The 20190-nt window shown below is 40.5% G+C and overlaps 3 protein-coding genes across 6 annotated transcripts in view; 2 read left to right on the top strand and 1 right to left on the bottom strand.

The window, feature by feature from the left end:
* Gabpa (GA binding protein transcription factor subunit alpha) overlaps positions 1 to 12231 on the bottom strand; it is a 29736-nt gene extending 17505 nt beyond the window's left edge. For 2 of the 4 annotated variants that reach the window (XM_041678547.1, XM_041678544.1), the window contains exons 1-5: positions 11662 to 12046; positions 9380 to 9482; positions 5869 to 6013; positions 2772 to 2856; positions 918 to 1163 (exon numbers count right to left, since the gene is read on the bottom strand). In XM_041678547.1, coding sequence (XP_041534481.1) covers positions 918 to 1163; positions 2772 to 2856; positions 5869 to 6013; positions 9380 to 9456 — 553 coding nt within the window. In that variant the 5' untranslated portion in view covers positions 9457 to 9482; positions 11662 to 12046. Of the gene's footprint in view, positions 1 to 917; positions 1164 to 2771; positions 2857 to 5868; positions 6014 to 9379; positions 9483 to 10080; positions 10110 to 11661; positions 12047 to 12151 lie in introns of those variants that run through there. The other 2 variants (XM_041678546.1, XM_041678545.1) reach the window with 2 other exon arrangements.
* LOC121465312 (translation initiation factor IF-2-like) lies at positions 11304 to 11954 on the top strand. Its single transcript, XM_041678536.1, has one exon. The coding sequence runs from the start codon at positions 11304 to 11306 to the stop codon at positions 11952 to 11954; it is 651 nt and encodes a 216-aa protein (XP_041534470.1).
* Positions 11596 to 20074, top strand: Atp5pf (ATP synthase peripheral stalk subunit F6). Its single transcript, XM_041678548.1, has 5 exons — positions 11596 to 11753; positions 12192 to 12366; positions 15695 to 15873; positions 18974 to 19098; positions 19958 to 20074. Exons 3-5 carry the CDS (start codon positions 15710 to 15712, stop codon positions 19993 to 19995), a joined length of 327 nt encoding a protein of 108 aa, XP_041534482.1. The 5' UTR covers positions 11596 to 11753; positions 12192 to 12366; positions 15695 to 15709; the 3' UTR covers positions 19996 to 20074.
* The last annotated feature ends 116 nt before the right edge of the window (positions 20075 to 20190 follow it).

Below are 20190 nucleotides of genomic sequence, written 5' to 3' on the forward strand. Positions count from 1 at the left end.
GGTAAACATTATCATTCCATTGTAATGAAGATGTAACCAATTTGTATAAAAACTATCGCCCTAGTCATTCAAGCTCTCAAAGTTAGGTCAGTGCTTGAATATCCTCTCTCCATTTTTACACTCTGCCAACCTTATCATTGTTTTCACCCATCTCTTCCTTTTTACTACGAAAGAAACCACATAGTCTATGCTAATCTGAACCACATTACCACTGTACAAATGACAAAAATATGTTCTTGTTTTCTCTCAGTCACAATGTGCCTTATGGGACATCTAGGCAATATTTGTTTTTTTAGTTTTCCCTTTCACTGACCAAAACCAGTTCTACGATGTCAGAAATAACTCTCGATATGATATGGCCTAAGTACCCTTAGTTCATCCAAGTCTAAGCTTTGATTTGAATGTATCCTGTTTGTATAGTTTCTCAGAATACGCTCCCTCCCATTTTCTTCAGAGCACTCTGATCCCTGTGACATTCTTGTTTGCATTCTGAGAAAGGGCATGCTACGTAAGCCTAAGCTCGCCCTGAATCCGTGAACTGCTTCAACTCCACTTGTCATTCCTCCAAACGGCCAGGTTATCCCTTTGAGGCTCTAAACACACGTTGTGTTTCTATTAGTCACTGACAGGTTAAACTTCCTATGGCAGTCACCTTTTTAATTTATCTTCTTTCTCTTCACTACACTGTGAACATGCTATAGGCAGAATTTCTTCTAATAATTCTTTGTATTCCAAGCAATCAGCATACCATTTGTCTACCATGTGTTCAGTATGTTACAGTTCAAAACTAAATAGATACATAAAAATCAATAATCTTTCTAAAATATCTACATTACAGAATATTCTATCTTACCCAAGTGGCATTTTCTACATCTAACTGAACTGTTACCGCACCCAACCAACAGTTGTCTCATTACCATAGGGGATCCCGAGGCGTTCCTGCTCTTTTCTGTAGCCTTCCAGTGCAGCAGCCCATCTTGTCACTTGCTCCGAGGTTTCATCAGAAATAGTTGTGATATGCTTGGTGCCATCTAGAGTTATCACTTGAGCTTCTTCAACGAGATGTGCCTCTGCTTCTGCATGGTGGGCATCTGGATCAATGACCACTTCAACCGTTTCCGCAGTTTTAACAATTTCAAGAATGTTTAGCTTTGGCTCAATTCCTAACAGTGGATAGAAAAAAAATACAAATTTAAATAAAACCACAAGACACAAAGAGATAAAAGTAAAGTTTACTTTTCCAAATTAGAATAAAAATGATGTTCCTAAAATAATAAGAAACTGAAAAGATCCTTATTTCTAAATACAACTCAACAGAAACAGTACCATTTTAGTAATTATAATGTGATTACACAGAAGAATGCTTGAGCACTGTTTTACTGCCATGTTGGCGATCAAACACAGGGTCTCACACATAAGAGGGAAGTACTCTGACACTGAATTGTATCCCCAGTCTAGGATCAGAAGCTGATAATATATTTAGAGATCGAAAATAATCATGTCCAAAATTTATCCTGAAATGTTGAAAAATAAAAAAGTGTGCTTGAAGAAAAAAAAAAAGAGCACATGTAATAAAATTTAACATCTAGTGTTCTAAGGCTTAGCAATAATTCACACCTAAGCACACACACTTGTAAATGTTACCAACATACACCACATGGTGCCTCTTCTTACAAGAGTAATAAAGAAAAAAGACGAAGGTACTGACAAGAATTTTAAAAAAATAGAAACTAGAGAGTGCTAAGGAGGAGCTACATATTCTTCAAGATTTTACAAACTTTCTAAGAGAGTTAAAAATCAGAGACTCTGTCCTCTTTCTCTTAAACAAACAGGACCTCATGAAGCCCAGCCTAGCAACAAATTCACTACAAAGTTTAGGAGAAGTTCAAATTCCTATCCCCTGCTTCTGCCTTCCAAGTGTCTGGACGACAAATTGACTGTGCTTGGTCATCTGCCTTCTTTTGACTTTATTGCTCGTAGGGTTGTGTGTGTACAGGTGTGTAAGTACAGGTATGCGTATGCACATGAAAGGCAGCGTTGATGTGGGGCGTCTTCTATCTTTCTCCACCTTATTTTTTGAGTCAGGATATTTCAGTGAGCCTGATCCTCACCAATTCATTTTGACTGGAAAGTTAGCCAGCCGCAAAGGTTTTCTTTTTTCTGTTCCCCAACACTGCCATCACAGGTAAGAACTACTGTGTCCACTTTTACACAATGCTGGGATCTTGACTCAGTTCTTCATGCTCACTCACAAGCACTTTACAGACTGAGCCATCTCCTCAGCCCTTGTCTTTCATCCTAAACATCCTGCCGACTTTGTTCAATTAACTTCACATCAATTAACCCAAATCCTAAAGATATTCAAACCCTGTTATTATTAAGAACTGTAGTTCCTTTGGAAAGGACAGAAACAAAGTTGAAGTGATTATCACTATGGAGACTCCTCCAGTGGAGATTTACTCAGGCAAAAACTTAAAGCTATTTCAGAAATCAGAATTATGTTTAGAAATTATACCCTAAGAACAATGGTATACAACTAACTGTACGTGAGATAAATAGTATTTATTAAAAATAAAATGAAATGTTAAGGGCAGGAGTGGGGTGAATATGATAAAAATAAAATGAAATTCTCAAAGAGTAAAAATGTTAGTAGTCAGGAGGTGATGGCGCACGCCTTTAAGCCCAGCACTGGGGAGGCAGACAGATCTTTTATTAAGCCATCAGAGAAACATGAGCTCAATTTGTAAATACCTGCCAATAAAGTAACTCACCTTGGTAAGAAATTACCTGTACACTAAGCTGTACAGTTCCATCTGTTTTGACACCTTGGTCGAATAAACTTCGCTCTGGATCCAGCTAAACACGGATAAGAGAGTAAGCAAGATTATTTTAGCTTAATCATTAGATAAGTTACTATCTATGGTTTAGTATAAAGCAGTGTACCAAACAGAATAATTCCTGAGCATACTAATCCAATTATAAGAATGCATTTAATTATCAAAGATGCATACCATTTATTTGCTAAAACTAAAAATATTTTCACCTCTGAACAAGTGGAAGCCAGCAAAAACCCACCAAGTTAATTTTTCTATTCTGGTGGGGCTGAGGACTAACTAGTCAGGGAGGGCCTCATGTGCCAAGCAGACATTCTGCAGCCATTCCCTACTGCTGCAAAATTACTTTAAGTGGACGTTTTCTATGGGAGCTGCAATCTCAGCTGGGATCTTAAATAACACGACAGGCAATTCTTCATTCTGCAAATGCATTTAAAGTACAAGATAAGGCAATGTTTATCAGAAAAGGAAGGATGTTAATTAGTGGCTGACAATTATCTAAGTTTACTAACATATTCATGCCGTATCTACCTTGTAACCCATGCCACATATTAAAACTTAGGATTCACTCTGAAGTCTCTGACCACAAAGTTAATAAAATTAAAGGATTCACGACCGAATACTGGATCTACTTTGGTCATAATTCCTTATCCTTGGAACACTGGCACTCTTTTCCCTTCATATCGCCTTCTAATGAATGCATTTCCTTCCATGGCTTATTAAGAAAATAAAAATAATCTTGACCTCTGATATTGTATCACTATCTTGGAACAGACCTCCATTGTTAAGTACCTTATGTGTTTAGATGTGTCTGCACATACGTTGCTGAACACATCTAAGAGTAAAATTGTCCTTTTACTCTTAATATCAAGAATTCAGTCATGTTACAATCACAATTTCAATTATTTACAATATCTTATACATAAAACCTATAGTATTAAGTGGACTTTATATCCAATTTTAACAGGAACAACAAACATATAACACATTGGATTGGCTACATATGGCAGTTTCTACTCCTTAATGTAAATCTTTGCTAGACACTGAAGTCTTGTCTGGACATCAAGATTTTCCTCCAAGTCTAGAGGACACTAGCATTATCCCCTAGAAGCTATAGTCTATGTATCTTGAAGTTAGCTCTCAGGTCCAGAATATGGCAGCACACTAAGATAAGGACAAACAGGGACACAGCTCCAGTATGGTTGTTTGTGCAACATATTCTTCAAAGAAGTACGTCTCAGTGATTGCTCCTGTAACTTTTAAGTTGGCATTTATCTGACGACGCCAAGGCTTTCCCAGGAGTAGCATGTTTGCACTGAAGGGGAACAGAAGCTGCCAGGCTCACATTCTTTGTTCAGCTGAAGAAATGTGTTAGTAGGCTGTGAAAAGCTTATAGACCCAAGCAGCTCAAGTTAATGATATGATTCACACATCCATTTATCCAGAAAATGCTTATTGGGAAACTATGATAAAATAGGTACTTTGTAGGCCATATTTCATTATGAGGCCAAGTATTCTATCACTGCAGATATAACTAATAAAATGGTGATTTTTTAATGATAGTTGGGATCATTTGGAAGTGTTTTACAAGTGTTTAACTCAATGTGTTCTATCCTTATAGCTCTTGCTCAGACTTTTAGTGACTACTTTGAATTCTGAATTTATGTATTGAAAACTCTATTTTAAACATTTACTTTTATGATACTTATAAACACGCACTCATGCAGGTGAGCGTTATGTAGGAACAATTCCTTGAAATAGAACTGTTGGGCATTTCATACTTCTAATAAGATACTAAATGTCAATTGCTTTCAAAATACCATATTCATTTATCTTCTCATTACTAAGAAGAAAATTTAACATGTTCTTTTAAGTGCATACAACCATTGTCGCTAATTTTAGAAGAGCAATATCTAATTACCATTAACATTTACTATACACATATTAAAAGAAAAAGGTTAAAATATCGTTAATAGCAACTAGTGCATAAATTCTATTAACACATTTCAATTTACTTTATAACAGAATCTTGTTTAAAAGTAATTGCAGAGGACCTGAATTTTTAAAATATCAAGTCAAAGTTCTGAGATATATGGAAAAATGGTATTACAAGACAGGCATGATGATCACAAACAGTAAAGATTAAAGTGAAGCAAGCAATTCCAAAGAATGACAAAATATACATTTATGTTAATGTGAGAAAAGTGTACAGATGCTAGGAGTGAGTTTAAGAAAAGTCTTGAAAAACTATTTCCATAATCTTACTCAGGTTACTACTTCTTATACATTAAAGTAGTATCACCTGGGAAAAGGTGAAACAATCTGTGAGGATGATTGAAACATAATATAATTCTACAAGGGAAACATTTCAAACTTAGTACCAGAGCCAATGCAAACGCAGTTGATGTGGGATTCCCCTCTGTATGCTGTGAATACCATTGGTTAATAAAGGAACTGGCTTGGCCTGTTGATAGGGTAGAACAGAGCTAGGTGGGGAAACTAAACTGAATGGTGGGAAAAAGAAAGCAGAGTCAAGAGAAACCATGGAGTCCTGCTCGAGATAGATGCTGGAACTTTATCCCGTAAACCACAGCCTCATAAAAATACACAGATTAATGGAGAAAGGTTAATTTAAGATATGAGCTCGTCAGAGACACGCTTAAGTTACTGGCCAAACAGTATTGCAAATAATATGGTTTCTGTGTGATTATTTTGGGCTGAGCAGTCGGGAAACAAACAAGCGGCCTTCCTACTATAGGCAATACAAACAGTTTAGTCAATGGACCTCCTCCTATACAAGTCAAGTAAGCCAGCACAGACTGCAGTGCTTCCCATTACTCCATTTTTATATTGATTTTATTTCAGACTTAGGAAAGTAAAAAGGAACAAATGACTTATTATTCAATTTTATTACTCAATTCTTTAAATTTCAGATACAGGAAATTTTATGAAAGAAATTTTCATTTCTAAATGCTCAAAAATATAAAATCATAGATTTAGTCTACTTATCAATATCCATAGAGATGAACCTTACCTGAATATCTTGCAGGCAAATTTCATGAGCATCCAAAGAACACTGCAGTCTCGGTTCTAGTAGTTTCTTTAAATTGCCTATTGGTTCATTGATGTCTATGGCCTGGCTGATACATTCAGCTGGTGTGTAGGTTTGTTCCACAATGCTAAATATTAATGGAGATGAAGGTTAATAATTACATTATCCTGATGTAAAGGTAACACTATGCTCAAAACAAAATTAATACCAAAACACACACAGTCTTTGAAATTCTTGTCTATGTTCTGTACTAGTTTCTTCTTTGATGCTGTTAGACTAATGTTGTTGATGTGAACACTCATCTCATAGCTAATGAAACTTAAAGCACTCCTGAAGACATGCTTAGTCATGCATACAAATATGTGCCAGCACATAAGTATTAGGTGTATACTATCTATACGGAAGTGTGCACCTTTATATTACATCTCAAGTTATTTTCAAGATTTAAGGCCTAAAAACATGGTAATACACTATGCCCTTAAAATCTGTGAAGCTTATTGGGAAGGTGGCACTAGCCTGTAATCATAGCACTTAGGACAGTAGAGGCAAGAGAATCAGTTCACGGCCATTCTCCAGCCTTAGTTCTACAGAGAAATATAAACCAGCCTGGGCTATATGAGACCCTATGTCAAAAACCAAAACAAAATGAAACAACAATAAAATCAAAACTTTGTACATCATTTCTACTAATCAATTTCCTTCCTGATATAATCTAGTAAATATAAATTGTTAAGGTGTGACAATATAAATACTTCCAATTTGATTTGAATACCAGCTATTGGGTTTTTGAGACAGTTTCTCTTCATAGCCCTAGCGGTCCTGAACTCACTATATAGACCAAGCTGGCCTAGAATTCATGGAGACCTACCTGTCTCTCTGCCTCCTGAGTGCTTAGATTAAAGGCTTGCAATGCCACTGCCCAGATAGTCTTAGGAAATTATTGCTCCTTAAGCCTTACTTAGCTCTTTTGCCCTGTTATTTCACAATTCAAATAGGTTTAAAGCCTTGACAAGCAGTTGCACACCTCTTATAAATGCTTAGAGGGAAAAGAGAAGACTGAGAAAGTAGTATTTACTGAATTAAACTTCACAACATATTTGCTTTAAATATAATTTAAATAAAAATCTCTTTACAGTTATTAAAATATGTATCAAAAGTAAGTATGAAGCAGCAGCTGGACATGAGTTGGTTCTGAGCACCCACTTCAGGTAGCTCTCACCTCAATGTTGGCTAGCTGCATGGTCAGCTGATGCTTTTGCCTCTGCTGGTACCTGAATTCACCTACATATACTCACTAAGACACATAACTAAAACATACCTAATTAAAAATAAAAATAAAGCCAGGTGGTGTTGGCATACACCGTAAATCCGAGCACTCAGGAGGCAGAGACAGGTCTATCTCTATGAGTTCAAGGCCAGCCTGGTCTACAGAGTGAGTTCCAGGACAGGCTCTAAAGCCACATAGAAATCCTGTCTCGAAAAATCAAAAAATAAATAAAAAGGTAAAAATTTTTATTAAAATACAGGTGAATGACTAGGGATGACTCAATAGGCTAGCACTTGCTGTATAGGTCAAGGATCAGCGTTTGCATCCTCTGAACTCATGTAAAGCCAGACATGGTAGCCCACATCTCAGCAGTGCTCCTACAATAAGATGGGAGACAAGGCAGGAAAATCTTAGGCTCACAGGCCAGTTGGGTGAGACTAGGCAGCAGCAAACACAAGAGCTCTGTTTAAACACGCTGGATACTGAGGACCCACACCTGAGGCTGACCTCTGACTTCCACATGCATGCTGTGGCATGCAGGCATCCACATTCAAAACACAAACATGCATCAATGTGTGAGTGTACACACATACATACACAATTTATTATTTTATTTTTACTAATATTAGGATATACATACAAAGTAAATATATACATTTGTTCTTAAAATATTTAAAATTTACAAAACAGAACCATTCATGATTAAAAACAATATTATTTCAAAGTAACAGTATATTATTACTATTGGTCAATGTAATGAATGTTCTGTTGATTAAGAGAACACTTTGGGCATATTTTTTAGCTACTAAGCACAGAAACCTGTCCTTTTTAGTAACAATGATTTTTAAAAGATCCAAATGTTACTTTAAAACATTATAAAATTTCACTTTTATGAATACTGAGTATTAAGTTCTCCAAAGTTTCCTGTTGTAAAGTTACAAACCTTGGGAATCTAAAAATCTTAATATGTAGTTTCTTTTGAAGGAATGTGGTTGATCATACATTACTGTTTCTCAATTCCAGCAATGGCCTCCATGTTAGTTAGCCACATGGTAACAGCTAGTCTCCCACCCAGACACATGCAAAGGGCCTGTGATAAATACTACAGGCTCTATGAAGCATTTGGAGGTGTCTGAGTGCATAGAAAAAGACATGCTAGACTCCAATTTTGTAGCTCCGTCCACCTGAACAAGGGTTGAGCTGAGTGAGCAAACGCTACAAGGTTTCTTAGGCTGACTTATGGAAAAGGCACCATGGCTTCTACCTTGTCCCCTCAGTCTAGCTGAAAAGCCATAGAGAAAGCCTCACTGGACACACGGACATTTCCTTCCCACAATAGCAAGAGTGATCTTTGGCATATACTATAGCTTCAGATCACTCTCAGGTGACTGCAGACCACACTGACAAACGTAACTACTTGAGTCAAAGCCACCCAGCTAGGCTGATCCCCAGCTCCTGACTCTCTGAAACACTCATCAGTAATAAAATAAGAGAATCACTTATTCTGCTGCAGAAAGGACAAATAAATGGAATGCTCTTTTCAGCACTGATGTTTAAATGTTAGCTATCTTCCCAGCTCAGCACCCTCTAGATCTAAGTCATCACACCGGCCTTTTGCTACTCTCCAGAAGTCCACTAGGGCCTTTCAGTTCCACTGTCTTGTCTCCAGCTTTAGAGTAAAAGAGCACCTCAGCTACCACCTCCCACAACCTTCTTACGGACTCCAGTCTGTCTCTATCAGTCTCTCCCTTGACTCTCAATTCATCACAACCTCCTCTGTCATTCCAAGAAGCAGCATGTTTACTGTGCTGGACCAGTATGTCTCCTCAAATATTATGAGACTTTCATAAGGTCATTTCAATATGTCTTATTTTACTTATTTTATTCCTGACAGTTACCAATATACAGCAGTTATTCATAAATAACTATTATTAAATTCAGGTTGAATTAAACTGTCTTTGAAATAAAAGTGACCAGCGCTTAGTGAAAGAATTAAAGGAAAAAAAATCAAGGAAATGCCTTTTAGATGGGGGTGGGGCTGGTTTTTATAAATGTGTGATCATTAATTATCAACTAAGTTTATTATTGCTTCTATTTCAGAAATGCCTTTCTCCCTGAGCTACAAACCTATTAAGTCAGAGGAAAAACAAAAATAAACATATTGGCCTGCTCTTGAGGGTAACCATATACCAGTAGTAGTAACCTAATCAGTTCAGAAATGCCAACCTTTCTTCTGTGCACTCAGGTTTCTCAGTTCCATCAATCTCAATTTCTATCAGTTCTTCTGCTTCTCTCTTAGTCATGGCTGAAATATTTCAAATGTTCAGTCCTGGAAGAGTTAAAGTTTAAGAGATTTTTAAACATCTTGGCATAAACAAAAACGTTTTGCAAGAAAAAGACCAAATCTGAATGAAAGAGGAAGAAAACAGAAGTGCTCTTTATATATGTGAAAGCTCGCACACAGCATTTATAAACTGGCTTTTGTTTAAATTGCCGTTTATTAGCCTGCTTTGGTGATTTCATTATTTATTGGAACTTGTTGGCCCAGTCTAAGTCAGTAAATTAATTCAAGACACTACAAAAGCAAATGAAAATTATAGCAACTATATTAAAGCAACTTGGTTTTCAACCTGAAGCTTAACATGGAGATGGATTACAAATGTCTAGCTAAAAATCTGATTGTATAAGATTAAAAATGTTCAATGAGCAAGTTGCAGAACAGAAAAGATACCTACAACACATGAAAATAGCTATTACATGGAAGAGACCAAACCTTCAGTTAATTAATAACCAAAAAGAGAAAAAGTTGGGACAAACTACAAACACTGGCAAAGCAGAGCACAGAAACAGGAAATGCACAAAAAAGCAAACTAAACTCGGGGTGTGAAGAAATGCACAAGTACAGATCATCCCAAAATGAAATTTACATTATATCGTGCTTTTCCTAGAAAACGCAGGCAGCATTAGGAAAAAGTACAGCATGGACATCTGTGATGTGTGTGGAAAGAGCAAAAATCAATTCTGGCCGGGCGGTGGTGGCACACACCTTTAATCCCAGCAGTCGGGAGGCAGAGACAGGTGGATCTCTGTGAGTTCGAGGCCAGCCTGGTCTACAAGAGCTAGTTCCAAGACAGGCTCCAAAGCCACAGAGAAACCCTGTCTCGAAAAAACAAAAAACCAAAAAAAAAAAAAAAAAATCAAATCTGATTAGAAGTTAAAAACTGAAGATCTCCCTTCTGGTGAAGAGCACATGCATTTTCAAAACCACCCTTTTTCTTTCCAGTCCTATAGATTCAATGTTTTTTAGTTGCCAGAAGTATCTGGTGATCATGCTAATTCAGTACTTGGCTTCTGTCTGCTCTCCTGACTTTTTCAACTTAACATCTCAGGACTTAATTCACTACTTCACCCAAGATCCACTTCTGTACTTGTAGTACAGGTACAATGGACTTAGGCCCACCTGCGTACGCACGCAAAGAAGAAAAAAAAAGGTGCTAAAGAGGTGGCCAGTATCTTGTGGAGTTAAAGACTGTGTGGTACCTAAAAACAGAACGACGGTGAATCTGTTCAAATCCTTTGCTCTTGCCAGCACTCAGGCCTCTCGTTAGTCCAGACTCCCTATAGGTTTTTAAAACCTGCATTTACTTACTGCCAGGCGTGATGGTGCACTCCTTTAATGCGGGTGCTCAGAAAGCAGAGAGGCACACAGACCTCCGCATTCTAGGCCGGCCTAGACTAAATAGCAAGTCTCTGGTCAGCCAGGGCTAGACAGTGAGTTATGCTCGTGTGTCTGCCTGTGCGCACGTGTGGAGGTCAGAGGGCTGCTTGTGGCTGTCAGGTCTCTCCTGGCACTTCGGTTTCAGCGGCTGAGCACAGGCAGCAGTTGGATCTCACTGGCCTACCTATGGATTTTCAAATGACTACTCGTCCTCATGAAGCGAGGTATTGGCACCATTCTCTGTGCTGTTAACCCTAGGGTGGAATCCCTAGACTCCATCGTGTTCGCTGCACTACAGCAACGGTGGAAACGGTAGCTGGCAAGCTACTTAATTAACACTGACTGATCTCTTCGAAAACAGAAAGCATAAAGATCAGTGCGGTGGCACTGTTGCGACTTTGAGACAGTTCTAGAAGGAAAACTAGGGGTGGAATGCGGGAATCGCTGAGTCGGGTGACAGAGACCCGGGAGGGCCGCGACTACGTGGAGAGTCAGGGCGCCGGGCCCGGATCGCGCAGGGTGACGAGCGCGTCCTCAGCGTCCCGCCGCGCGGCCCCGGACCTGGCCGCTCCCCGCGCCCCTCCCCTCGGCTCCCCGCACAGCCTCTCCCGCCCCTCCCCACCCGACTCCCTCAAGTCTCCACGAACGGAAATGGGAGTCACAACGCCGGGGACCAGCGGAAACAAAACACAGAGGCGGCCGCGGGGGGGCCGCGGCGGGGGGGAAGAGCCCCGGAACCCGGCCGGCCGCGCGGGCCCGCGCTCCTCCGCCAGCCCGCGGCCGCACTCACCAGCTCCGGAATCCGCCCCGTGGCCCTCGGCCGCGCTCCAGAGCCGGCAGGGAACGGCGGCGGCGCGGGCTCCACGTGCAGCGCCTCTCCGGGTAAGCCGCACCGCGCCCGCGACTCGCAGAGTGAGGCCCCGGGGCCCTTCCCGCGGAATCGGCGCTAAGGAACCTCAGCCCCTCTCCCGCCTCCCAGGCACCCCTGGGCCTGGAACTACAACTCCCAGCAGGGTGCGCGACACGAACGCCCGCGGCAACGGAGGCTCACGAGGCACAAACGCCCCAGGCCGCTTGGTTTGACGCGCCCGCTTTACCCCCACACTGCATCTGCCTCCCCAACCCCAAGGAACAAGACGTTGACTCCGAAGGGAGCTTGAACTAGGAGAGAGAACAAAGTACGCATGCGTACAGGGCACTGTTTCCAAGAGGGAAAGAGAGGTGAAGTTAAGTGAAGGGAAGATGGCGGAGGCTTTGCTAGGGGACCCGGAAGCACTTACCCTCCACTTCCTCCTCCTGTTTGCCTTTTGTCTCACCTAGAGGCGTCCGGTCGCGGACTGTCTCCGAGGCGCTTCCTGTCCGGTGAGCGTCGAACGACTGAAGCGGTGGCCCATAATGCATTGCGATGGCGGGTAGGCGTGTGTAGGCGGAGCCAGGGCCGGAAGTAGAACGGTGGCGGCGGCGGTGACTCTGGCAGCTCGGGACTGAGTGCAAGGTGACTGGGAGGGTAAACTAGGCTAGTGCGGCCTCTGGGGACAGCGATTCTGGGTTTCTTCACAAGTCCAGGGATGCCCATCACCTCTGCTCTAGTAGGAGAGCGTAGCCCTGTGCCCTTGGCACCTTCACGGCCTGGCCTGAGGTCACAGGGTGACCTCGGCCCTGCTGGGTATTCAAGTTTGCCTTAGAAACAATAAGTACAACCATTAATACCCTTTTGGGAGCAGAACGGGCCAGCACGAAAGGCAGAAAGGCGGGGTGGTGGGTCTGCAGCCCGCCTGGGGCCACCCAAGGTCAGAAGAAGCTAGTGAATTAGACCCGAGCAGGTCGTGTCCCTTAAGGCGAGAAAGGGCACCAGTCATATCCCAGAAGTTTGCCTCTGGTCTAGAAACGTTGCTGCTAAAACAGCTTTGTGGATTGACTTCATGAGTAGATACTAACAGGCAGGAAACGGACTAGCCTTTGTCGGGCTGGTCGGTCATCGCTATAAATAGAAGAGCCATGCTCCTTCCCAACGCTACGCCTCTGGGTTTGAACTTCTTTTGATTTTTCCCCCCATTCCTTCCCCAGTATTTTAATATTAGAGCCCTAACAGCAGCTAGCTCCTGATAGTATATCAGTATAGAATTTGTCACAGATGATGCTTTACACTTACGGTGGCATTTGCCTTCTGTGGAATAGTGAACGGTCCATAGACACTGTTGAATCTGAAACAGTGGAAGGCAATAAAAAAGCAGCACCGAGTAGCTTTGGTAAGAGAGTATGTGCTCATGTTGTGGATGATTGTGTAGGATTTAGGAGGTGAATATATACATAAATCCTTGGTTGGGACTCAGGAAGCAGGTATATTAGAAGTGTGAGTTGAGAAACAGTACTTTGATGATGCATTATTGAGAAGGGAAGCTGTATTTTGCCTATTTTGTAGAAGAAGTGACAGTCTTTGTAGTCAGCTTGGGAGCAGGTTGGCTGTAGGATGTTTGGTAAACAGTAACCTTCTGTAGACATAATTTTTATCATCTGTAAGCAAGACTAGGAACACCTTGCCCTAATAACTCTTTAAAGGGTGTTTTCCTTCACTGAGCAATAGTTTCCAAATTTCCTAGGGCTAAACAAGTATTGTTGCCTTACTGATGTATGTTGTGTCTTCCTAAATTTCCAAAAAAAAAAAGAACAGACATTGAGTTGGGCGATATTTTCTTATTTTAAGGTCTTTTTGATTATTTATTGGCTTGTAGTCCTTTCACCTGTATAATTTTCTGGTAGATTATGAGTGACACAGTAATCAAGACTTTAATTCCTTCAAATGTTTTTATCCAGGCCTATGAATGATATTTCTCTTATCTGCTTATTTGATTTCTTTAAGGAGTACTAAATGTTATTCCAGGCATTCTTGAAGTTGGTATTATTGACACTTTGGACTGGATAACTCTTTGAAGTGAGGAGCGTGGGGAGGGTTATTTTTCATGTTGTAGGGAGCATAGACTTATGCCTGATCTCTACCCACTAGAGGCCACTTGCATCCACCCTATTCAGGACAACTAAAATTGTCTTCACACAACAAATACGCCCTGGGAGAAAAAAAATGCTGCTTTCACCTATGCTTAGTAACCACTGTGCCAGGCTGCTGGTTTACAGTTAATGTTTCTCAAATTTTCAGCGATAAAGGGGTACTTCAACCCCTCCATGCAGGTCTGTCTGTCTGTCTGTGTGCCTGTCTATGCATCTGTGTGTGTTTATTTAGGTGTATGTGGGCACATCTGCACGTGTTTCTCTACCAGCCAGAGGCCAACCTCAGCTGTTACTCTTCAGATACTATGCGTCGTGTTTTTTGAGACAGGGTCAGTCTAAGATCTAGCCGAGAAGACTGGGTTATCAACTGAGCCCCAAATATCTGCCTGTCTCTGCCTCCCCAGTGCTGGCAGTATAAGCTTACTGCCAATCCTGACTTTAAAAACAAACAAAACAAAGCAAAACTCACAGGTTCTGGGTATCTAATGCTGTCTCTCTACCACCACTTTTGGAATTGTTGTCATTACTAAATTCAAGAGTCAAATTAGTCAAATTGCTGTAAAGATTTTTAAATCCTTGATCTAGCTGCTCCATTAACATAAGCCAGTAGCAGTATGCCCACTGCTAGTGGTCCTCTCACAATTCAGTACGAGTCACGTTTCATCAGGCAGGTTCAGAAAAAATAAATCTAGGGGAGAGCAGGAGAAGCATGTTGGCATAGCAGGTTTTCCTCGGGGGTTTGAAGGGCCCTTTATCACTGACAGCTCGAGCGGCATTGACTGCGTGACAGCAGACTACGGCAAGATGTGAAGTGGCAGAGGGCTGGTTTTATTTCCCAGGGCACATTTATTGTAAAGAAATGTTAGGAAGATGTCCATTGAAGTGTGGATACTTTCTATTGCCATTTCATTATTGTTTGTTATAAGCTAAGTCTAGATCAGGAGAAATTTTTCTTCTACTAAGTTTCAGCCTCTCTGTCTTTTCCTTTTGGGCTTACTGCTTGAGTGTATTTGTTGTCATTTGGAATATTTTTACATTTGATCTTTAGATTGCTAAATCAGGTCTTAGGAATTATCCTGTCCTTTAATGTATCTAGCAACATTTTTACCTAGAAAATTAATTTGTTTTAGCTTTAGCAGGTCTAAGGACTTGAAAGGTTTTAAGCTCTGATTTTTAAACTTTTGACTTTGACCTCCTGCAAACTCTCTGATGAGTTTGTATCATCTAATCTCTGTTACCACAGGGCTTACTTGGTGTGGATGCTGTTTTTCTTTGCTGTTTCTTTTGGAAGTTGATTTGGTTGTTACAGTGTTAAGTGGCTAGGATCCTGCTGTTGTTAGCAGACAAAACTGTTTCCTTCCTGTGGTCCTGTGAAGTGGAAATTTTCAGCCTCTCATCCTGGCTAAGACAACTGTCTTTGCTCTCTTTGTCCAGCTCCCTCTTTGCCCTTTGCGGGGCCATGGAAACAGGCACATTATAAGCACATCGTCCTTTCTTCCTGGAGGCAAGCAGTGTTCTTGAACAGCCTCACCTCACTGTTTCCTCAGGTCCAAGATTAAGTTCATGGGTGACAAAGCACCACCCCGGATTTTGTGTTTTCTTTCTGCTTTAACCCTAGTAGACCTCTCAACTGTTCCTATGTCCTTGAGCTTTTCAGTAAAAAGCAGAAGGGTCATTCCATATAACTGTGACTGGCCAGTCACAGCCTGGGTCCAGTATACAGTAGTTCTATAACTTAATCCATAGAATTAGGTCTTGCCATGTGATGTAGTTCAGGTGATTTATGCAAAGTACATAATCTTCTGATGCTTGTCTAGTACCAGAGACTCACCATGATTCTTCAGAGGATCTTCAGGCTGTCCTCTCTCCTTCGGTCGGCAGTCTCTGTGAACTTGAGGAGGAACATTGGTGTTACAGCGGTGGCGTTTAATAAGGAACTTGATCCGGTACAGAAACTCTTCGTGGACAAGATAAGAGAGTACAAATCAAAGCGACAGTAAGTGGGCAGATTATGAAGCACATTCAAAGTATGTAAATATCAGGATGTAAGTCCTAACTGTATTGCCTTTATAAAGTCTCCAAGGACAGTTCTAGTAAGTCTGTTACCATTAGAAGTGTAGGCACAATAATGTCATTACAGTAAAATAAGTCAGGTCATAGAAGTCCACAGCATCCTGAAGTCATTTGTTAGCTATTTAAGAAAATTGGGTCCTGTAGACACTGATTACCTTAGCATCATAAAACTAAGAATGATTGGGCAAGACATACAATCAGAGCATTCCAACTGTCATGTTTGGCCTTTTCTATGATGTGATTTGGGGATGTACGTAAACAACATTTTCTCATTAAGGATGTTATATTGTTGATGTATCTCTGGAAATATCAACTGACAAAAGACTCAAAATGACATGAAGTAAGACCTGGAAAAATAGTATTTCAAACCCACATATGAGATGAATATCCAACTTATTCATCATTTGGTTCAACCTAAATCGTAGGAAAATGGTAAACAGGCGTGTATTTTTTTGGTCATCTATCATTTACAAAGAACATGAGGGCTAACTGATATGGGCTGTGTTGTTTTTACAAAATGCAGATTCTTTTTTTTAAATATCTATTTATTTATTTATTATGTACACAATATTCTGTCTGTGTGTATGCCTGCAGGCCAGAAGAGGGCACCAGACCTCATTACAGATGGTTGTGAGCCACCATGTGGTTGCTGGGAATTGAACTCAGGACCTTTGGAAGAGCAGGCAATGCTCTTACCTCTGAGCCATCTCTCCATCCCCAAAATGCAGATTCTTAAAACCTGATGGAAGTAGAAAGCTTATAAACAAGTAAATAGAATCAAATGGTTAGTTGCTAGCTGACATCTAATATTTGGAGATTAGAAAGGAAAAACCACTCTTCCTAACTGGAAGCATTTAGAAAGGCATCTTTGAGAAGTTCATGTTTGCCTTTGAAGGCAGTGCTTGGGGCCCTTTTACCCTTTTGATGTCTGTCTCCTGGGCAGCGGTAATCATCTTCCCATTGCAAAAAGGGAAAAAAGAAAGAATTTCCTCATGATTTTGCTTAGAGCTTGTTCTCAATCAACTAGAAGAAATACCTTTACTATACCAGGTTAAGAATAATAATTTTAAAGACTAGATAGGTAGGCCAGGCTGTGATGGAGCACACCTTTAATCCCAGCACTCGGGAGGCAGAGGCAGGCAAATCCTTGTGAGTTCAAGGCCAGCCTGGTCTACAAGAGTAGTTCCAGGACAGCTAGGACTGTTACACAGGGAAACCCTGTCTCAAAAAAAAGAGAGAAAGAAAGAAAGAAAGACAACAAAAAAAGACTAGATAGGTAATTGGGAATAGGAAGATTATATCTTTTAAGATGGAGAAATGATGTCAGATTAATGTGTGGAAACTAGAAAGTGTGAAGTTTGTTTGGAGAGTTATACACTTTTGATCCCAGAGGTATAGGGCATAGGAGTGTGCACAGTTTCAAGCTTCAGCTTTGTAAATGATTGTCGAGTTAGTGTACTGGTTGGTTTTATGTCACCTTAACATAAGCTAGAGTCATCAGAGAGGAGATTGAGAAAATGTCTCCCTGAGATAGGACCATTGGCAAGCTTATAGCACATTTTCTTAATTGGCGACTACACCACTGTGGGTGCAGCCAGCATGGGCTGGAAGTCCTGTGTTCTGTAAGAAAGCAGTCTGAGCAAGCCATGGGGAGTAAGCCAGTAAGCAGCTCTCCTTCATGCATAGCCTCTGTACCAGCTCCTTTCTCTTGGTTCCTGCCTACTTGAGTCCCTGTTCTCACTTTCTTGGAAGATGACCGTGATATGGAAGCATAAGTCACATAAACCTTACCTTGCCAAGGTGTTTTGGTTATGGTGTTTCATTATAACAGTAGTAAGCCTGACTAAGGCAATTAATTGTCAATGGTTGGACCCAATAAAAGTCTTGAGGACTGGGACGATGGTTCAGTTGGTAAAGTTCTAGCATAATAAAGAGGGACCAGAGTTTGCATCCCCAGCACCAGTAGTCACAGCACATTTGCCTTTAATCTGAGCATTAGTAGATAGAGGCAGGACATCCTTGGGGTCTTGCTGACCAGCCAGTTTAGCCAGTTTGGGAACTCAAGTTCAGTGGGACACCCTGTCTTCAAAAGGGAGATAGAGGAAGTCACTGGATGTCATCATTGACCTCTGGCTTCCATTCATGCATACAACATGCGGACCTTGGATATTTGAATGACTGTAATAACTACTCTTTTGTTGAGGTTGTTATTTTTTATTAGTGTGTATGAGTGTTTTGCATGTATTTATATGTGCACCACATATGAGCCTAGTACCATGTAGGTCAGAAGGGAGTGTTAATGGTGAACTGGCTAACTGGTGAACTACTGTTTAGGTGCTGGGAACTGAATCCGAGTCCTCTGCAAGTGTTCTAAGCTCTCAGCCATCTCTCCGGCTCCTTTATCATTTTATTATTCAGCAGCTGCCAGGCTTAACATTTCAGACCTCCAGTGTCTAGGTTTTGCTGGGGATTTGTTTTGTTTTGTTTTATTGGTTTGTGTTTCTTCTTTTTTTATCTGGATTACATCATATTCCATATACTGCAACTCAGATCCTAAGAGAGTCTGATTAGTAAGTATCTTTGAAGCTAACAGACCTTGAGTGTTAGAGATTTGTTTGAAGTTACCGTATCTCTGAAACCGATTCTAAAACAAATTTGAATTAAAATTCAGATACTAAAAAGGTTTTCTTTCCCTACCATATGTGTACCTTTAAAAATCTCTTTAAGGGCTGGAGAGATGGCTCAGAGGTTAAGAGCACTGGCTGCTCTTCCAGAGTTTCTGAGTTCAATTCCCAGCAACCACATGATGGCTCACAACCATCTGTAATGAGATCTGGTGCCCTCTTCTGGCATGAAGGTGTACATGCAGGAGGCACATTGTATACGTAATAAATAAATCAAAAAAAATAAATAAATAAATAAAAATCTCTTTAAGCGTGATGGTAAAGGGTAATTTCTGTTTTTTGTTTTTTTTTTTTTAAATTAGTGCATAAAATCAGTTTTCTTTGTTCACTGTACAATAGGACATCTGGAGGACCTGTTGATGCTGGCCCAGAGTATCAGCAAGATCTGGACAAAGAGCTTTTTAAGCTTAAACAAATGTTTGGTAAAGGAGATATGAATACGTTTCCTACCTTCAAATTTGAAGGTAAGTCTGATCCCAAATTAAGTATGGGGGATTATTGTAGATGGAGAATATTCATGTACATTTTTGGGGGGGGCGTTCATGCGAGGGTCCGGCCTAGGACCTTGCCTCTGTTATGCAAATGCTGGCACTGATGTATACTTCATTCTTGAGAGGTTTTTGGATTGTTTGGAAGTTAAATAACATTTACGTGGGAATTTCATACAGTCATGATGTGTTCACAAGGAAGCATTCACGCCACTGTTTTACTTCGATACAGGGCGGCACATGTGTAGGTGGAAGTTTCTGTCCCACCTGTTCCAGCGGCCATTCAGTCCCAAAAAAGCACACAGAGGCTTACATTAATTATAAACTGTTTTGCCTATTAGCTCAGGCTTATTTTTAACTACCTCTTACAACTTAAATTAACCCATAATTCTAGTCTATGTTTAGCCACATGGCTTGGTATCTTTTCTCACCTTGCTTCCTCTGAGTCTGGCTGGTTCCTTTCCTCTTCCCAGAATTCTCTTACTATTCTCTTACTCTGGTTGCCCCACCTATAATTCCTACCTGGCTACTGGCCAATTGGTGTTTTATTAAATCAGTACAAGTGACAAATCTCTACAGTATACAAGAGCATTATTCCACAGCACACATGAACTATGATACCTTTCTCATCTGATTGGTCTAGATACACAACACTGTTTTATTAATACACTAATAGCGAGCCCTGCCCTCAGAAGCTGTTGAAAGTTTGGTGGTTGTTATATTTCTCCATACATGTTTAAAAGCAGATGTTTTCTTAAAACTGGTAAACTTCAAGCACTGTAGCTAATCTTGTTATTGTAGTGTGTCTAAGCCTGAAACTTTTCCCTCTTTTTAGATCCCAAATTTGAAGTCTTCGACAAACCCCAGTCCTGAAGAATACTATAAAATCCATCTGGTAATTTAGTTGTACAACTAATTAAAAAAATTCAAATAAACTTTCATTTCACAGTTATCAAATGTCCTTTAAATTCTTTGACGATATGGAGGATGTGCCTGGCATTGATTTGTCTCTGCGTTGTTTCATTTTGTTAGAGTGAAGCAGATGGAGATTTTGGATAAATCGGGTAA

This window comes from Microtus oregoni, unplaced genomic scaffold (genome assembly GCF_018167655.1).
Source record: "Microtus oregoni isolate MIOR12 unplaced genomic scaffold, Mior012 000030F_ref0000283, whole genome shotgun sequence".
Taxonomy (NCBI): domain Eukaryota; kingdom Metazoa; phylum Chordata; class Mammalia; order Rodentia; family Cricetidae; genus Microtus; species Microtus oregoni.

Bases quoted from the DNA above. Each gene is read 5' to 3' on its own strand.
- Atp5pf (XM_041678548.1), top strand. From the start codon at position 15,710: ATGATTCTTCAGAGGATCTTCAGGCTGTCCTCTCTCCTTCGGTCGGCA. The intron at 15,874-18,973 runs GTAAGTGGGCAG...ACTGTACAATAG, and splicing joins GAGTACAAATCAAAGCGACA to GACATCTGGAGGACCTGTTG. The intron at 19,099-19,957 runs GTAAGTCTGATC...CCCTCTTTTTAG, and splicing joins TCCTACCTTCAAATTTGAAG to ATCCCAAATTTGAAGTCTTC.
- LOC121465312 (XM_041678536.1), top strand. From the start codon at position 11,304: ATGCGGGAATCGCTGAGTCGGGTGACAGAGACCCGGGAGGGCCGCGAC.